This window comes from Orycteropus afer, unplaced genomic scaffold, assembly GCF_000298275.1.
Source record: "Orycteropus afer afer isolate SDZICR_OR568_19922 unplaced genomic scaffold, OryAfe1.0 scaffold00623, whole genome shotgun sequence".
Lineage (NCBI taxonomy): Eukaryota > Metazoa > Chordata > Mammalia > Tubulidentata > Orycteropodidae > Orycteropus > Orycteropus afer.
The window spans coordinates 342,257-354,815 of NW_006922210.1; the positions used below are offsets into that span (position 1 = coordinate 342,257).

At 38.8% G+C, this 12,559-nt stretch overlaps 1 protein-coding gene across 1 annotated transcript in view; it reads left to right on the forward strand.

Annotated features, from left to right (window-relative positions):
- Positions 1-12,559, forward strand: part of MARF1 (meiosis regulator and mRNA stability factor 1) — a 76,977-nt gene that overhangs the window by 17,283 nt on the left and 47,135 nt on the right. The window contains exons 5-10 of the mRNA XM_007956477.2: positions 2,671-2,788; positions 3,460-3,632; positions 9,448-9,876; positions 10,078-10,235; positions 10,325-10,483; positions 11,547-11,736. Of these exons, the coding sequence (XP_007954668.1) occupies positions 2,671-2,788; positions 3,460-3,632; positions 9,448-9,876; positions 10,078-10,235; positions 10,325-10,483; positions 11,547-11,736 (1,227 nt within the window). The remainder of the gene's footprint in view (positions 1-2,670; positions 2,789-3,459; positions 3,633-9,447; positions 9,877-10,077; positions 10,236-10,324; positions 10,484-11,546; positions 11,737-12,559) is intronic.

Below are 12,559 nucleotides of genomic sequence, written 5' to 3' on the forward strand. Positions count from 1 at the left end.
TAGGGGCCATAGTCTCAGTGGTTCCACCAGGCTCTAGCAGACCAGGTTTGGTACCTTATTTTTTTCCAAATGATTTTGAGTTTTGTTCCACATTATTCTCCCTCTCTATCTAGGATCTCCTACATAGATCCCCCTTTGAGTGGTTGACAGTGGTAGCTGGGCACTATCTAGTTCTTCTGGTCTCATAGTCATATAGGCTGCAGATCACATGTTGTATCAGTCGCTTGGACTAATTGTTTCCATGAATCTTTGGTTTTCTTCATTCTTCATTCTTCTTTGCTCTGGACAAAGAGAGACCTATCGTTCAATATAGATGGCTTCTTACAAGCTTTTAAGATCCTAGTCTCTACTCAACAAAGTAGGAGGTGGAACAATGTTTTGTATAGTATGTTATGCCAATTGAGCTTGATGTCCCCTGCAACTATGGTCCTGAGCCCACAGGTTCAACTACTCACTCCCTCTGGGTAGCTGGCTGTGCCCAAGAAGTGACTACAACCTTGTCCCTTGTCAGTTCTACCATACACTTGGGAATTTTTATAGAACATAGCAGTATACTTGTAGAACCATTGTCTGCCAGCCCTATACTTGGTCTTGGGTACACTCCCTGCTGCACAGACATACCTAATAGTTCAACCTGTTTGCCCATCTATCCACCCATATACCCATGTTTGCCTTCACTGACAATGCAGTACTGTATGTGCAAAAGGGTTCATCTTTATTATCTGCACCTCCCATGTACCTCTCTCTGTCTTCTTCTTCCTCAATGCCACCATGTTGACCACTCACATTTGGTACATTGACCTTCTCTTCACCCAAATTAATACTTATCTCTACCTATCTAACAGTGTTCCCTCCCCTCCCCTCCCACCTCTGGTAACCAACAAAGAAAATTTCTTTCCATAGATAAACCTTTCCTTGACTTTTACAATAACAGACTAATACAATATTTGTCCTTCTGTGACAAACTGACTTATTTCACTCAGCATAATGCCCTCCAAGTTCATCCATGTTATATGGTGTTTTGCAGATTCTGCGTTACTCTTTTAGGGTTGCATAGTATTCCACTGTGTGTATGTACCATAGATTGGTTACCCATTCCTCAGTTGATGGACACCTAGGTTATTTCCATTTTTGGCTATTGTAAATAGTGCTGCGATGAACATGGGTATGCATATGTCTAATATGTCTGTTCTTGTCATGGGTCTCACTTCTTTAGGATATATACAAGTAATGGAATGGCTGGGTCAAATGATATTTCTAATTCCAACTTTTGAAGGAATCGCCATACTGCTTCCCATCTGTACCATTTGACAGTCCCACCAGCAGTGTATGAGAGTTCCAATCTCTCCACAACCTTGCCTGCATTTGTTATTTTCTGTCTTGTTGAACTTTGCTACTAGTGCTAGTGCAAGATGGTATCTCATTGTTGTTTTGATTTGCATCTCTCTAATGCCTAATGATCGTGAGCATTTCTTCATGTGTTTGTTGGCCACCTGAATATCCTCCTTGATGAAGTGTCTGTTTATGTCTTCTGTCCATTTTTTAATTGGATTATTTGTCTTTTTGCTGTTGAGGTGTTGGAGTTTTCTGTAAATTCTAGAGATAAGTCCCTGGTCAGATATGCCACTGCCAAATATTTTTTCCCCGTCTGTAGGTTCTCTTTTGACTCTTTTGGAGAAGTCTTTGGAAGCACATAAAAATTTAATTTTAGAAAGTCTCATTCATATAGTTTCTCTTCTGCTGTTTGTGCATTTTGGATTATGCTTAATAGTCTATTTATGCCATATGTTAGGGCCCCTAAGTTTGGCTCTAGTTTTTCCTTGAGGAACTGTATAGTTTGAGGTTTCACATTGAAGTCTTTCATCCATCTGGAGTTAGTTTTTGAGTATGGTATGAGATACAGATCTTGTTCCGTTTTTCTGCAAATGGATATCCAGTTTTGCCAGCACCATTTCTTAAGCAAACATTCTCTTCCCCATTTGATGGATTTCGGCCCTTTGTCAAAGATCAGCTGACCATAGGTTGATGGATCTATTTCTTGTTTCTCAACTCTATTGCATTGGTCTATGTGTCTGTCATTGTACCAGTACCAGGCAATTTTGACTACTGTGGCTGAATAGTAGGTTTTGAGATCTGGCAGTGTGAGTCCTCCTACTTTCTTCTTCTTCTTCAACAGTGCTTTGCTTATCTGAGGTCTGTTTCCTTTCCATATAAAGTTAGTGATTGTTTTTTCCATATCCTTAAAAAATGCTGATGGGATCTGGATTGGGATTGCATTGAATGTATAGATTCCTTTGGGTAGCATTGACATGTTCACAATGTTCAGTCTTCCCATCCATGAGCAAGATATGTTCTTCTATTTATGTAGATCTCTTATGGTTTCCTGAAGTAATTTTTTTTTATAGTTTTCTTTGTACAGGTCTTTTGTGATCCTAGTAAGATTTATTCCAAAGTATTTTATTTTTTTGGTAGCTATTGTAAATGGTATTGATTTCCTTATGGTAATTTTTTTTTCATTCCTAACTGGCAGTAACAACAATTATAATGAAAGATTTTCTACTATTCTATTAGGTTATCTATCTAAATATAAGCTGTTAAACTGTGACAAAAGATGTTGTCATTTTCTGACCTCAGCTTTTGCTCATTCACCCTTACTGTATATTAATGCAGGTAACTGTTGCCCACATCAATGCCACTGCAAAGAATGCTGCTGATGATAAACTCCGACAGAGTCTCCGACGGTTTGCAAATACACACACTGCTCCAGCCACTGTAGTTCTTGTGTCAAGTAAGTGTAGAAACATCTGCTAATTTAAACCAAATTCACTATGTAGGAATTATAATAGAAGCCAAAAACACATTAAAGTAAAATTTGCCCCAAAGAGACTACATTAGTTAGGATGTGTTTATGCTTAGTTTTAAGAACTATTTGGAATAAAAACTGGGTCTATATGGATTTCTGTATTTTCTTCATGGAACTTAAGTAAGGATTCTCATGGCACTAGGTTTATTACAGAAGTCCTTTTTTTTCCTAACTCATTGCCCGGTATGGGAACTCTGGTGGTGTAGTGCCTAAGGCATTTGACTACTAACCAGAAGGCTGGCGGTTCAAATCCACATGCCACTCCTCACTAGGAGGTCGGGTAATCTACTTCTGTAATGATACTTCCTCAGAAAAATTCCAGGGTGAATAGTTTCCAAATTTGAGCCCTAGCAACATATTACTTGCTTTTTTTAAATATAGAAAATAACATGTGTCTTTGTGATTTTCTTCACCAAATTCTTCTGATGTGAAATGTGTTTCTTTTCTAAAAGTGGAAAAAGCAACTTTGAACTTAGGAAACAAGTATACATTGTTTCCTGATCAATACAGTTTTTAATGGGTGTCAGTAGTGTTGTCTGCTGCTCTCAAGTGTTTCTAATGTTTGGGGATGGGGTGGGTGGTACCTTTTCTTTCAGCTGATGTCAATTTTGCATTGGAGCTTAGTGACCTGAGACACAGGCATGGTTTCCACATAATTTTGGTCCATAAAAACCAGGCCTCAGAAGCACTGCTGCATCATGCTAACGAGCTGATCAGATTTGAAGAGTTCATTTCCGACTTGCCCCCCAGGTTACCACTAAAAATGCCAGTAAGTTGGTTTGCATTATTTTTGCTGTATTCCAATATTAGATTCTGGAGACTGAAAGACAGCCTTACCAAGGGGGTTGCCAAGCCCAGTGGGGCTGTTCTTTGTGGGAGGCTGACCAGATTTTGAAATGAGGCTTAGAAACCTTCAGTTCTTCTCTTACAAGTAACCAGAGAGTTGATACATATAAATTTTGCCTTTTTTTTCCCTTCAAAATATCTCAGAGAATTGATCTTCAGATTTACCTTACCAGTAGCCACTTGCCGGTTTTTCCAGAGCTACCAGTGTTTTATGTCAAATAAATGGAAATAGAGGAATACAAGTTATTCTTTTTGCTCCCAGTAATTATGGATGGAGAATACGGTGATGGTTTGCACAACTCATGTGATTGTGATTGTATTAAACTGAACAGATTAATTGTATACTTTTTAGCCATTTAATCCTTAAGCTCTACCAGGCCAATGAGCTAATGTTTTCTGTGGTTATACCCCCTGGCGTGTGCACATGCACATTTAGGAGTCATGGTTATTGCTATACCTATAACATTTTGTAATGCCTAAGGCATTTGACTGCTAGCCAGAAGGCTGGCAGTTCAAATCCACCAGCCACTCCTCGGAAGGAAGGTTAGGCAATCTACTTCCATTGACATACCACCTCGGAAACGCAAGGAGGAGTCGCTATGAGTCGGATCTGACTCGATGGCAGTGAGTTTGTTTTTTTTTTAAGGCATTTGACTGCTAACCAGAAGCCTGGCAGTTCAAACCCACCAGCTACTCCTCAGAAGGAAGATTGGGTAATCTCCTTCTCTAGAGATACCACCTCGGAAACCCAAGGAAGGGTCGCTATTAGTAGAATTGACTCGATGGCAATGAGTTTGGGTTTTTTTTTTTTTTTTTTGGTGGTGCAGTGCCTAAGGCATTTGACTGATAACCTGTTTGGTGGTACAAACCCAATAGCCACTGAAGGAAGCTGGGGCAATCCACTTCTGTAAAGATTTACCGCCTTGGAAACCCAGTGGGGGTTGTGGTGAGTTGGAATTGACTTGATGGAATTGAGTTTGGTTTGGTTTTATAGCATATTTAAGCCAAACAATCAGGAGAAGGTGAGCATCTTTCTAGCAGAAGGAACATTTCTAATAGACTTGCTTTGAGATGAGAATGTTTACTGCTGTGCTATGTTTAAGCTGTTTAGAGAATGTATACATAACTCTTCCAGAGATAATAATGGCAATACTCCACTAATAATGGAGAGGAGCGGCAGTGTGGATGATCCAGAAGAGTGGATGGTTTTTTTTTTTTTTTTTTTTTTATTTTGATTGTGATTTGGGTGAAAGTTTACAGAGCAAATATATTTTCCATACAGCAGTTCATACACATTTTGTCTCATGACATTGACTGCAATTTCCCACTGTGTAACAGCTCACTTCCCACTGACTTCCTCTCAATAGTTACCTCTTCCCTGTGTCCTTCCCTCCCATGCTCTCCTACACCTCAAGCTGTCTCCCTGTGCATACACTGCCCTTTTATTCTCATATGATTGATCTCTCCAAGGAGTGTATCTACCTAATGTAAATGTTCAGCTCATATCCCTCCTGTCTTTTGTTTGGCTGAAAGCCACAGGAATGAGTTCACTTCCAGACCTGAAGGGCAGCTAGGGGCTCTAGCCTCAGTGGTTCCATCAGGCTCTAACAGACCAGCAAACCTGGTCCCCTTTTTATTTTTCCAAATGATTTTAAGTTTTGTCCACATTGTTCTCCCACTCTATCTGGGATCTCCTGTTTAGATCCCCCTCCGAGTGGTTGACAGTGATAGCCGGGCACCATCTAGTTCTTCTGTCTCATAGTTAGGCTGAGGATCACATGGTGTATCAATTGCTTGGACTAATTGTTTCCATGCATCTTTGGTTTTCTTCATTTTTCTTTGCTCTGGTTGAGGAGAGACCTGTCATTGCTTAAAAGCTTTTAAGATCCCAGTCACTACACACCAAAGTAGGATGTGGAACAATGCTTCTGTGTAGTATGTTAGGTCAGTTGAGCTGGATGTCCCCTGTGACCATGATCCCGACCCCACAGGTCCAACTACTTGCTCCTTCTAGGTAGCTGACTATGGCCAAGAAGTCTTGTCTCTTGTCAGTTCTGCTATGTACCTGGAAATTCTTACAGAACATACAAACACACTTGTAGAAACATTGTCTGCCAACCTTATACATGGTCATGGGCATACTCCTCCCTGCACAGACATACCTAATCGTTCAGCCTGTCCACCCACCTATCCACCCATAGATCAATATTTGCCATCACTGACAGTGCAGTACTGTATGTGCAGAGGGGTTCATCTTTGTTGTCTGTACCTCCCATGTACCTCTCTCTATGTCTTCCTCTTCCTCAATGCTACTGTGTTGATCACTTACATTTGGTACATTGCCCTTCCTTTTCACCTCAACCAGTACTTGTCTTTATCTGTCTAGCAGTGTTCCTTTCCCTCCCCTCCCACCCCTGGTAACCAACAAAGAAAATTTCCTCCCATATATAAACTTTTCCTTGACTTTTTGCAATAACGGATTAATGCAATATTTGTCCTTCTGTAATTGACTTATTTCACTCAGCATAATGTCCTCCAAGTCCATCCATGTTATGTGGTGTTTTGCGAATTCTACATCATTCTTTAAGGTTGCATAGTATTCCGTTGTATGTATGTACCATAGTTTGGTTATCCATTTTTCAGTTGATGGGCACCTATGTTGTTTTTGGCTATTGTAAATAGTGCTGCAATGAACATCAGTGTGCATATATCTGTTCTTGTCCTGGCTCCCACTTCTTTAGGATATATACCTAGTAATGGGATTGCTGGTCAAACGGTATTCCTAATTCCAACTTTTTAAGGAATCGCCATACTCCTTTCCATAGTGGTTGTATCACTGAACAGTCCTACCAGCGGTGTATAAGAGTCGCAGTCTCTCCACATCCTTGCCAGCATTTCTTATTTTCTGTCTTGTTGAACTTTGCTACTAGTGCTGGGGCAAGATGGTATCTCATTGTTGTTTTGATTTGCAACTCTCTGACAGCACATAACAACAACAACAACAATGGCTAATGATCATGAACATTTCTTCATGTGTTTGTTGCCCACCAGAATATCCTCTTTGGTGACGGAGCTATTCATGTGTTCTGCTTGTTTTTAAATTGGATTATTTGTCTTTTTGTTGTTGAGGTGTTGGAGTTTTCTATAAATTTTAGAGATAAGTCCCTTGTCAGATATGCCATTGCCAAATATTTTTTCCAACCCTGTAGGTTTTTTACTGTTTTGGAGAAGTCTTTGAAAGCACATAAAAATTTAATTTTTAGAAGGTGACAGGTTAAAAGTAGAGTTAAATGACTTTGGAATTACAGAATTACTAGAAATGATCTCATCTGATGTCTTCATTTTAGAGAGGAGAAGGTCACTGCTTAAAGTAAACAAGTCAGGAGTCATACAACTGACTGTAGCAGATCAAAGACTGAGCCCCAGATCTCCCCCAGCACCTTGCCTACTAGTCTAGTCCCTGCTAGTTCCCAGATAGCAAACCAAGTTTGGCTAAGTACAACCACATTTGGGGATACCAGAGTCTTGGCCAATGAATAACATACACAAGCCCTGCCTCAGTCTTTTGAGCTACTCTTCTAATTCACCTTTGCTGTTAATCAATATGTTTTCATCTTTTGGCCTCTCTTCCTTTCTGCTTCTGATGTGTACTCATTTTTCTAACCTCATGAGTGCTGGTAGCACAGTGGTTAAGTACTCAACTGCTAACCAGGTCAGTGGTTCAAATCTACCAGTTACTCCACAGGAGAAAAATGTGGCAGTCTGCTTCTGTAAAGTTTACAGCCCTGGAAACTCTATGGGGCAGTTCTATTCTGACTTATAGGGTTACTAAGAATTAGAATCAACTTGATTGCAGTGGGTTTGGTTTATGTTTTTCTAACCTCTGGGGCCTTTACATCAAATGTAATCTTGTAGGTGACAACGTGCCAATTTCTGAGATCCTTATTGTGCATAAGGTGAAAGAGACCTGATTATTCAGAACATGCTGTCTTGCCAGAAATTTTTTTTCACTTGAAACCAAACCAAACCAAACCTACTGCCATCAAGTCAATGCCAACTCTTAATGACCCCTATAAAGGTTTCCAAAGCTATGAATCTTTATGGAAGTAGATTGCCTCATCTTCCTCCAGCAGAGCAACTTGTGGGTTTGAACCACTGACCTTCTGGTGAGCAGCAAATGCCTTACCCACTGAGAGCTCCTTAACTAGAGTCATAATTTAAGATAAATTTTTTCTTTTGTGTTCTTTGGGCTATCCCTTTAATTTTAATAAATCAAGCATATGTTTAAGCCTTACATGTATTAGGAAGAATGTAGATTTTGCTGATGATCGGGCAGCAAAGCCTCCGATTACAAAAGTGTGTTCATTGATGGTTTTTTTTTTTTAAATCTATATTCAGAAATGTGGAAAGTAAAATCCCCACAATGCCATCCTCCAGAGATAACTATTGGTTAGAATTTGGTATTATCTTAAAAATTTTTTGAATGTGTTCATTTTTTTAAAAAACACAAATAGTATGTTACATTCCATGACTCTTTTTTTCTTAACAACGTCATGTTTGTATTTTTCTATATCAATAGATACTAATATATTTGTACCACATTTTAAAAACCAACAAGATTGTTGGTTTGAAACATTCTTGTACGGCTGGCCTTGATAATTTATTCTTACTGGACATTTTATTTATATCTGCATTTTCACCATGTCCAGCAATGTAACTTATGTCACTTTTGAGCTTCTGGGCTAATAGTCTGTAGGATAAGTTCCAAGGCAGGCAAGTTCTAGGTCAGAATTTCATTGGCCAGATCCAAGTTGCTCTCCAGGAAAGCTGTACTAATTTATACTCTTGCCAACAATAAATAAGAGTGTGGTGTTGATTTAAAAACATTTTCTGATCTGATAGGTAAAAAATGGTTTCGCTCATGAATTATTACTTATGTTGCAAAATATCCTTTTATTATTGTTAGATGTTGATGTGTAAATTGTTTACATCCTTTGCCCTTTTTTTTTTTTTTTTTTGTGATTTATGGTTTCTGGATGTAAATCTCTCCAAAATTGCTTTAAGTGTTCTTCTGGTACTTTCATGGTTTTATTTCTTAAGACATAAATTTCAATTTATCTGGAATGGTTTGATCACCCACTGACAAATGGAACTTCTGGGTTGACTACTGGCAACCTGCTGTTCTAGCTGCATAAACTCTAATTTTAAAAGTATTTTTCAATAGCTCCACTGAATAATAAAATAGACATCTTTGAAAGCTAATTAACATAGCACAAAATCTACCTATTTAAGTGTATAGTTTACTCATTTTTAGTAAATTTACCAAGTTGTACAGCCAGCTTTAGAATATCCTTCATCACTTCTGTGAGATTCCTCATGCCAGTTTACTGTTAACCCCAATTTCCACCTCCTTGCAACCACTTATCTTTCTGTCTCCATAGATTTGCTTTTTCTGGATGTTTCATAGAAATAGAATCATGCAATATGTGGATTTCTTGTTCTTAGCATATTCTTTCTTTTCTTTTTTTTTTTTTTTTTCCCAAATCTTAGCATATTCTTTTAAAATGGCATTTGGTTCTCTTGCTAACACTAAGTAAGTTTACCCACTCTGTCTAATTCATTACCGCCTCTCCTCCAAGGTTGTCAGCTAAGATTTGGAGATAACGCACTGTTCTTATTTGTAACTGAATGTGTGCCCTTGAGTTAACCTAATGTAACACTTTTTTCCTCTGTATTAGCAGTGCCATACTCTGCTCTATGTTTATAACCTACCAGCAAATAAAGATGGCAAGAGCATCAGCAATAGGCTCAGACGCCTGTCCGATAATTGTGGTGGGAAAGTGTTGAGTATCACAGGCTGCAGTGCAATTCTCCGCTTCATAAACCAAGATAGTGCAGAACGGGCTCAGAAGCGAATGGAAAATGAAGATGTCTTTGGTAATAGGATCATTGTGTCATTTACTCCAAAAAATAGAGAACTCTGTGAAACAAAGAGTTCAAGTGCAATTGTTGATAAAGTGAAGTCTCCCAAAAAACTTAAGAATCTAAAATTGTGCCTCATCAAAGATGCAAGTGAACAATCTTCCAGTGCCAAAGCCACGCCTGGAAAAGGGTCACAGGCAAATTCTGGATCTGCTACAAAAAATGCAAATGTTAAAAGTTTACAGGTAATTTTGAGACCTCTTGCTTTCTGACGTTTATGGTAGGTTTAGTTTCTTTGTTTCTGTGTTTTATGTGCTCGCTTGCTTTTGGTGTGTCCTTTTTTTTATTTTAGTTTTTGATGCTAGTCAGAATCAAGTATTTTCTGTACAAGGTCTAATACTTCTTAGTACTTAAATTTTTAAACCCACTGCAATTGTCTCTTTAAGGAGCTGTGCCGCGTGGAGTCCAAGACTGGTAATAGAAACAGTGAGCCTCTGCAGGGTAACGTGAGGCTGGTCACCCCTCCTCACAGTAATCCAAGTGCTACAGTGCCGACATCTAAAACCTTGGGGATGGCAGAATCAGTTTACAAAGGCAATCAGAAGTATGTTAAATTATTATTTTCTTCACAGTTGTTTATTTAATGTCAAGGAAAACAAATGACCTTCTCCCCCTGGATTTTCCCTATATTAGAAAAGAAAACCTCAGTGCCCGAAGTGTTACCAGTTCTCCTGTAGAAAGAAAAGATAAAGAGGAGACTATGTTCCAAGTCAGTTACCCATCTGCTTTTAGCAAGTTGATTGTGTCAAGGCATGTCGGACCTTTACTCACATCCCAGTCTTGGTCTTCTCGGTAAGTCTGGCTTCTCAAACCCATGGTGTGGTTATGTGCGATAAGAAAAGATTACTAAATGGCATGTTTGTTTAAAAGAGTTCAAGTAATACAGAAATGCATAAATTAAAAGATGAATCCTCCATCTTGCTTCTGCCAGTCCCTGTTTCCTCAGGTTATTATAGTTAACGTTTGGGGTCATCACTGCCTCCTCTACGTGGAAATCTTGGGAAGCAGAGGTCAGAGAGAAAAGCCTATCTTCAAGCTGCTGGCTGATGATGGGAGGCACCTATATATGCTTATGTTACTGTATTGAGGAGGAAGCTCAAACTAGGCATAAATTTGTTATTCTTAATTAATAGAGTAATTATAAGAAGCTGTTTGAGAAGTTGGGGGTCTCTGTAAACCATAGTAATTATCTATCTAACACTTGTAATCTAAGCTTCCTAAAATGATACCAAGTCATTCTTACAAGACTGGAAAGACAGAACGAGTCACAGGCCATGTAGTATTCCCATGAGCCCCTTCTGGCATTGTGTGTGTACCACTGTGTTGGTGAAAAATCACTGTAAAAAGTGACATTGGGCCTGTAAACTTCCATCTAAAAATTACATAAAATTGTTTCCTACGTAGAGAAGGACTTCAATAGAAGAGCAAGATTATCTAGTTTTTCACAGCCAAAAGGGAGGTTAAATGAAAAAATTGGTATTGAAAGCTAATTTCCTAACAATGAATGCCCAAAGTGGAAATTTAATTTTTTTAGGCCTGCCTATAATTTCTACCTTTAGCTTGAAATAGTCCGATAAAAGAATATTTGATATTAAGCAATTTACTGTTGTTAAGAGGTCAACAGATAGTATACAATTGAAAGGTGCTTTTGATAGTAAGTGTAAATTGGTATATGTTTAAATTGAAAACTAAATGTTTAGTTTGGTCGCGTTGTGGAAAAATTATTTCTTCTACTCGCCAAAGCGGGATGTGGAACAGTTTTTGTGTAGTGTGTTATGCCTAAATGATATAACCAATAAATAGAATGACAATTTTGTGAAAAAGAAAATAATCTCAATATGTATATTTTAAGCAGGAGTATGTCTCCAAACCTTTTAAACAGAGCATCCCCACTTGCTTTCAACATTGCAAACTCAAGCAGTGGTGCAGACTGCCCAGACCCATTTGCAAATGGTGCTGACATCCAGATCAGCAACATAGATTACAGATTATCCCGGAAGGAGCTGCAGCAGCTCATGCAGGAAGCCTTTTCCAGGCATGGCAAGGTAACCTTCTCATTCTTGTTTTTGGTTGGTTTGTTTTTTTACCCTTTGTTGAAATTTCAAGTCTAAAGAACTTACTTTGACATGCATAACCACAGTTAGTTTGCAGTTATCCCGCCTCATAGAGACCCTATAGAACAGAGTAGAACTACCCCATTGGGTTTCCAAGGTTGAAATCTTTACGGAAGCAGATGGCCACATCTTTTTCCATGGTACGACTGGTGGGTTTGAACCACCAACCTTTCAGTTAGTAACTGAGGTCTTAACCACTGCACCACCAGTTTCTCACAGAATATAAATGTACTAATGAGTTTCAGCTCTTTTCTTTTTTCTTTGGTCCACTTGTAGTGATGTTACAGTTCCAATTTTTTAGAACACAGCCCCAGAGAACAAGAAACTAGGAGTGAGAAGCACTTGTGAATGATCTTGGGCAAGGATTTAAGTGGCACTTTGGGAAATAAAACACTGACAGATTTTAGTTAGCTCTGGCTTCTGAAATATGGAAATAGTATTCTAAAATAACATTAGCTGTTTTTGCTTATGTTTCTGATTCAATTTTTAGGTGTAGTATACTAAAAACACACCTTTTTTTTATGATTTGGGTGAAAGTTTACAGAGCAAATTCACTTTCCATACAGCAGCTCACATACTCTTTGTCTCATGACTGACTAATTTCCCACAGTGTAACAGCTCCCCTCCTGCTTCCTCCCCATAGTTTCCTCTTCCCTGTGTCCTTCCCTCCCATGCACTCCTGCCCCCCGAGCTGTCTCCCTGTCCATACACAGCCCTTCTGTTCTCCCATGATTGATCTCTCTAAGGAGTGTAT